The 7,500-nt window shown below is 45.1% G+C and overlaps 1 protein-coding gene across 2 annotated transcripts in view; it reads left to right on the top strand.

Annotated features, from left to right (window-relative positions):
* Positions 1-7,500, top strand: part of sema6a (sema domain, transmembrane domain (TM), and cytoplasmic domain, (semaphorin) 6A) — a 134,591-nt gene that overhangs the window by 99,158 nt on the left and 27,933 nt on the right. For both annotated transcript variants that reach the window (XM_080766918.1, XM_080766917.1), the window contains exons 16-17: positions 2,852-2,910; positions 3,831-3,851. In XM_080766918.1, the coding sequence (XP_080623044.1) occupies positions 2,852-2,910; positions 3,831-3,851 (80 nt within the window). The remainder of the gene's footprint in view (positions 1-2,851; positions 2,911-3,830; positions 3,852-7,500) is intronic.

The following is a 7,500-nucleotide window of genomic DNA, read 5'->3' as shown; positions in this document are numbered from 1 at the left end:
TCTGTCTGTCTGTCTGTCTGTCTGTCCGTCCGTCCGTCCGTCCGTCCGTCCGTCCGTCCGTCCGTCCATTCAAACGCCTGCCCAGCCCACCTATCCGTCCTTCTATCCTATCTATCCGTCTGTCTCTCTGTCTGTCTGTCTGTCTTTTATCCAACTAATCCCTTCATGTATTCCCCATTTCTTTCTGCTGATACTATCTCACAATGTTTGCTTCTTGCATCCTAGCTCCTTCCCTCTCCCCTCCTCCATCTGGTGAAGGCTGCAGTGTGCCAGCTTTCCCATGTAGAGAAATGTTGCCCATAATGCCTATAAACAGCCTGGACCCTGGTCACCTGCAATATGGTCCCCACTCAGCCTTTGACCGTGCGTACAATGGCACAGGCCATGTGTATCATCATCATCATTATTATGTACACTTAGCTCATAATTGTGCTTCTCTAACAAAAGACTCGCTGTACTACAGTGCATACAGATTTGCATATTAATACTAATTTGTATACAGTGCAGACAAGTGTAAAAGTCCCCTACCCTGCACCTTTTCTAGATTAGTGGAGTAGCAACTTTGCAGCGGCAGCTCAGCATTTTAATAGTAGGACTTAGTACAGTATGAGTCAGTGTTAGATACTGTAGATACTCTACTTGTTTTATGATCATTCTAAAGTAAAAGCTGTTTATGTGAATCAAGGTCACACATCACACTGAATAAATGACATTCAGAAAGCATTATTCCTACCTATTGTATGTGTGTGAGGCTAATCTGTGATCAGCTTTTCTGTTTGGTATGAATCCTTAAATGCTATTGTGTGTGACCTGCATTTTGCCCACCATGTTCCTAGTGCATAATTAACCACTGGAGGACTAGATCAGGTCTGATGCAACACAATGCATCACATGCTTCCTGGCTGACTCGATTTCAAGTTACTATGTGTTATTTGAATGTATTCCGTTTAACTGGGATCTCACTGTTTAACTTAAACTTACATGCCCCCTAGACACACTGAACGACTGTCTTATGCCCTACTTGGCATTGAACCCATAACCTACCAACGTACATGCTGAGGTTCCTTCTCTTATACGAGTGCGTGCGGGAGCTCTTTGGGCAGTGCTTTTGACTATCCATTGTTAATTCATCTGTGGAACAAGTGGAATTTAAACTCCCAAACTCCTAACCTTGAGTTCAAGCTGGTAGATTTACATTCTTACCAATGGAGCTGTGCAGGACGTCACTGTCTGCTGCTACTGTGCAAGTCTTCATGTTTCCGCGTGTGTGAGCTCATCGCAAGACTTGAACCCACATCCTCAGCGTCGCCAGCGCACACACGGTTTAGGGGAAGGGGAAGAGGGTGTGGGTGGTCCACATAATGCAGAAGGCCTTTTTGTACTTAGACATCATGTCTGTATCTGCTTTGTGATTATGACAGACGGTGATAAAGGAATCAGATAAGCAGATTAAACATACAGCCACATATGGAGAGACAATGATGTGGGCCTTTTGTTGTTGGTGTAGTAGTTTTTCATGGCAGTAGTATTACACTGTATTTGCTGTCTAGTATAATGGGAAATTGTTAGTCATTACGACTCATTAGTGAGCTGGTCGGGGCTGTACTTTAAAGTTGTGCTTGCCTCAGTGAATGAATTTATTTGGTAATCTATAATTCACAATTCAGGCAGCGCTGCGAGATGGCAAGATATCAACGTGAAAGGCCAGGTTTCTGTTCCTGCAGTTCCATTGTACTGTGCACTGGTTTCTTTCTGCCGAAGGTGTTTTAATATGAGGTTTGTGCCGTCAACACAATCGGGGGGGATCAGGTGGGTTGTGTGGCGTCTCCTCTTCCTTCATGCTGTGATTGTGGCCAGTGGAGGGTGAGGAAGACGAGATGTGGGTGGGTGAGAAGGAGAAGCGGGTGGAGTAAAGGAGGAGGAGGGGGGGGGGGGGGTAGGTGGAGGGGTGCGGGAGGCTGTCAGGCGTGACTGTGATCCCGGTTGACAGTTGGTCCGCTCTGTTTCACTGATCTCCTTATAGCGCCTGCTTGGTGGTCTCTAAAAAAGAACTAACAAAAAAAACATGCAGCTCTCCTGTCTTAACCTCTCTCTCTCTCTCTCTCTCTCTCTCTCTCCTGTCTTAACCTCTCTCTCTCTCTCTCTCCCCGAAAAGCTTTGACTCTGTCTTTCTCCGTATGCTTGTTGCTCTCCCTCTCTCTCACCCCCCCTCTCTCTCATAACCCCCACCCACCCCACCCCCGTCATATGATGGCACCCAGCATGGATCCCCTTCCCTGGCCTGGCTGTGGGCCATGTGATTTTGATTATAGCTTTGTATCACTCTGTTCAAATGGCATGCTCTCAAGTGAGGTTTCTTTTTAATGCGGATGGAGGGGCGTTGAGGTTTTTGCTGGTTTTGGGATGCATTGCAATTTTTTGCTTAAATAACAGTTATCATTATCTGTTGCCAATTATTGCATATTTTCTCATGCATTCTAACAAAAATATGTATTACTGGTACTGATCCACTATGATCTGGCCAACAGCCCTGTGTTTTCTATGGTTTTACTATGGTTTCATTCGGCTGTCCAGAGTCCTTCATCACGAGTAATGTTCTTTGGCCTGCATAGTGCCAGCACTTTTTTAACTTGATTTCTTGCCAGTGTTGGTTTTCTTCTTGGCTTATTGCAAGATAACACAAACCACAAAGTTAGCTTGTGGCCTATGGGTTTGTGTTTGCTGTTGGGGTCCAATGCAGCATCTTATCAATAGTTAGCTTGTTGTTGTAGCTGGCCTTGTCTGGTGTGGCGTGGCCTGCATGGCATGGCCTGTTTTCAGCTGCTGACCATGATGTCTCTGTTCCCTGCAGATCGGCCTTTGAGCAGGACGTGGAGCATGGCAACACAGATGGCCTGGGAGACTGCCAAAGTAAGCAGGCCCCCTTCCCTCCATCTTTCTCTCAGTCTTCTATGTGCGCTTTCCCTCCCCTTCCTTCCTTCCTTCTTTCCCTGTAACTGTCTGCCTCTTCCCTCCATCCCTCTCCTCTCTGTCACCTTTCTCTCTCTCTCTCCGTCCTTCCCTCACAATCCTTGCTCTCAGGTCCGTTCGTCCATCTGTCCCTCTCTGCCTCCCACCCCCTGTTTTCTCTGGTCTTCTGGTGTTGATGGTACTCAATAGCCTTGTGTCCCATAGGGCAAGGACTGCTACATGCAAAAGCGCAACACACAACACATGCCTTCATCGACACAGGGAAATGGTTTACCCAAAGCTGTCATAGAGTTCAATTCAATGCAGGACACAAGGCAGAGAACACACAACACACAACACAACCCCAAGCAGTCACTCTCACAAGCCCGCCCGGCCACTTAAAAGCTCTCTTTTATAGTAGACCATACAGCAATGCAGACAATTGGTTTCTTTCTGTCGACAGTGGGAAATCAAAACTGTGTCTTCGTCTAACTTGTTTTCAGATGTGTCATGTTTGTGATATTTGTTTCAAATTTGGATGCGAGACAGTTTTCAGGCACATGTTAACATTATACCGCCCAACTCATTTGATTTCAACTTGGTTGACTCTGAGAAAATAATGGCTATGAATATTCCTTTCATTCGATTTGACCAGCAAGGGAGACAGTAACATTTGACCTGCATTAGCTGAAGGAGCCATTTATAGATCACCACTGATTAGATGCTGGGACAACACTGAACAGCTAGTCGATTTCAAATTACTTTAAAGGTCATGTTATTTTGTTTGGAGTTATCTGTTTGTTTTCATCATGTTAAAGCACAGGCCATCTCTACTTCTGGACTAACACATTTTCCCTTCATCTTTTTTCCCCATTTTCTAGATTCCTTTGTGGCTCTCAATGGTAAGTATTCCATGCTAGAGGTAATCAGATAAGAGGAGAGCTGCATTTCATCTCCCCTCACTCTTTTATCTTCAGCCCCACCCACTTCAGTCAATCAATCACTCGCTCCCTCTCAGGGAAATGAAAACCCCGCCCACATGTGCAACGAGAGGTTATTAATGACTCCGGGGTTTTTACAGTGGAATTCATTTGATTCCTTCTTTTTCTTTATAGACGGTCAACCCAGTTGTTATGAAGGTCATGAAAGGTTGCAGCATGGTCAGTTTAAACAACTTGCAAAGCCCAAAGTCCAGTTCGGCCCCAACCCTAAATCAGTCCCTGTTGTTTAGAATCGTTCAAAACCGTGGTTTTCAAACATTTTCATGTGAAGGACACCCAAATTGATGTGTGAATATTCTGTGCCCGGGGACTGCATTGTGAGCTTGTAGATTGGCTATTTTTCCCGGGACCCTACTTTGAGAACCATTGGTTTCTAACCTAGCATTCAGCACAATAGAGTATTAGAATGTATTCGTATTGCTTCTGTTTTCTGGGTTCTGTTAGACATGCTTTCTTGCCCCTCCCCTCCCTGAGACTGAGTGAAGGCTCCTCACCCTGTTGTCCAATAGAATCGATTGGCCCTGACCTTTGCTTACCTAATTGGACGGATCTAGTTGTTAGTGTTTAAGGGCTTGGTGGTGAGGGGACGCATCAACATGACCATTAATAGTACAACTTGTTGACAGACAGAGAGAGTGTGTGTGTGTGTGTGTGTGTGTGTGTGTGTGTGTGTGTGTGTGTGTGTGTGTGTGTGTGTGTGTGTGTGTGTGTGTGTGCGCACGAAAGAGAGAGAGAGAGAGAGAGAGAGAGAGAGAGAGAGAGAGAGAGAGAGAGAGAGAGTTTAAACAGAAGCTAGTCTGTTTAGAGTGAGAAAGGCTTAGATGTGTGTTTGAGAAAAAAATACCCACAACCAAGCATTGTATGGTTGGCACACAGTATACATACACTCCACGACTGCTTATACAAAAAATTCAAATGTAAACACACACACACACACACACACACACACACACACACACACACACACACACACACACACGTACTGACATCCTGACACCTTTGATCTCTGACTCATTCATTCTAAGTCATATACATATTCTCTCACAATCATAGAGTGTAATTCCACCAATCATACTGTACCTCCGTTAGTGTGTTTACAGCGCATTCTAGGTGGCGGATGATTGATGTCATTTTCTCTTCGAGGGCTTTTTAGGGAATGGTAAACAGATGTGATCCGCCAGCAGCTCTGTCACACTTATCTGTGACATCGACGAGCATGCGCGCATGCGTACACACACACACACACACACACACACGCACGCACGCAGGCACGCAAGGATGCACGCGCACATACCTTGCAGCTGCTAGATCAAAACAGTCAGATCCATATGGAATGAGACGAGAATATCTATTTTGAAGTCATTCCAGATCGCCTGACTCCCGTAACCCCCGATGGCCACCCCCCACTGTGTAGGTTGTAGGTATGGGTCACGGAGAAACCCCCCACTGTGAGGATCCTTTTGTATAGACACAGGGTCACGGAGAAACCATCTCTAGGGATGTGCGCTCCGACAATGAATACGTTCACACAGGTTTGGATCTGGGTTTTTAGACACGCCCCCTTCCATGAAGATGCCAGGCCCAGGAAATAATTCCCAATGCATTTTTCCCATATAGACATTTCAAAAAGTATTTATTTAAAGACCTTATAAGCGTCGTACAAACCCAACTCGAGTTGTGACAAATCATGACAACAAACACAATATTTTGGACCAAACAAATAATTACAAAGAAGAAAAACAACAAAAAAATGTTGTAACCTGCCGTTTTCTTCTTCTTTTTTCGGCCCGAAAAAATGAGTTTGTTGTCATGATTTGTCACAACAAGAGTTGGCTTTGCACAAGGCTTAAAAGGTCTATAAATAAACACTTTTTGAAATGTCTATGAGGAAAATGAACGGAGAATCATTTCCTGGGCCCTGGTAGGGGGCGGGGCTGTGACGCTCTATAGGAAATTGCCGTTAGCATCACACAAGGAATTTGTACAGCTACTGTACACGAATGAGTACATTTACAAACACATTTGCACTGGCGTGTACACATACTGTACATGTACCTAGACGACAATACGTGTGTGATAGAGCACACACGCACGCACACACGCACGCACACACACACACACACACGCACACACGCACGCACGCACACACACACACACGCACACACGCACACACGCACGCACGCACACACACACACACACACACACACAGACTCCCTTGCCATAACTTGTGGGACTTGAGTGTGTATTGTCATCTGCGGGGCCCACCCTTTCCAGAACTCGTACAGCTCCAAAAAAAATCAGGTGTCATCAGCAACAATCATATATTATAGAAATATGTTTAAATGAGCAAAAATCCTCAATTTGTTAAGGGTTGTCACTTGTGGGCCCACTTCTCTTATGTTGTCACTCATGAGGTCCTATTTGGCACTCTTCTCTTATGGTGTCACTCATGAGGTCCTATTTGGCACACTTCTCTTATGTTGTCACTCATGAGGTCCTATTTGGCACACTTCTCTTACGTTGTCACTCACGGGGTCCTATTTGGCAGACAGACAGACAGACAGGCAGGCAGACAGGCAGACAGGCAGGCAGGCAGACAGACAGACAGACAGACAGACAGACAGACAGACAGACAGACAGACAGGCTGCACAGAAGGAACTGAATATACAAATGAGAGAAGCCAGAAAGAAGTTTAAGGAACGAGCGGAACAAGACTTGGCCAACTCGAACACAAAAAGACTCTGGGACTCCATCAGGGAGATGACTAATATGAAGTCGGAGAGGAAGCCCATCTTTGCTCTAGATGAGAGCGCCAGAGCGAATGAGCTCAATAATTTCTTTATGCGCTTTGAATGTGATACTTCTCAGGGATGCTACGAGGTGATTAATGAATTGAACTGTGATGCTGTTAATAACAGGATGGTAATAAATCAGGACACCGTCTGTAAAGTGTTTAAAACCATACAGACCGATAAAGCAACAGGGCCAGACGGAATGCATGCTTTCCTGTTGAAAACGTGTGCTGAGGAATTAGCCCCAGCCTGGCACAGGCTTTTCCAGCTGTCACTAGACTCACATACAGTGCCTGAGATTTGGATAAAATCAGTGATAGTCCCAATCCCGAAGAAAGCATGTCCACTAGAGATTAACGATTATAGGGCTGTGGCTATAACATCTAATGTAGTAAAAGCACTGGAGAGGATCCTGACAGGAACTCCGAAAGGAGGTAGGACCTCAGTTAGACCAGTATCAATTTGCATACTCTAAGAAGCGCAGTACATGCGATGCAATATCTACAGTAGCTCACCTCACCTGGAAAGTAAGGTAGCATACGCCAGATTACTTTTTATCGACTTCAGCTCGGCTGTTAATACTAAACATCCAGACATTCTGTTAATGTAAATTAGTAAATTAGTTCAGTTAAATGTGAACACCTTTATTATATAATGGTATTTTTCTTTTCTCTCTAGTAGACCACAGAGTGTGAGATTTAACTTGGTGTTCTCAGAGGAGACACTGTGTAGTACAGGGGTGGCTCAAGGAACAGTC

The sequence above is a fragment of the Protomyctophum bolini genome (genome assembly GCF_963924005.1).
Source record: "Protomyctophum bolini genome assembly, chromosome: 6".
Classification (NCBI taxonomy): Eukaryota; Metazoa; Chordata; class Actinopteri; order Myctophiformes; family Myctophidae; genus Protomyctophum; species Protomyctophum bolini.
The sequence above is the reverse complement of the archived record's forward strand: the minus strand, read 5'-3'. Positions and strand labels throughout refer to the sequence as shown.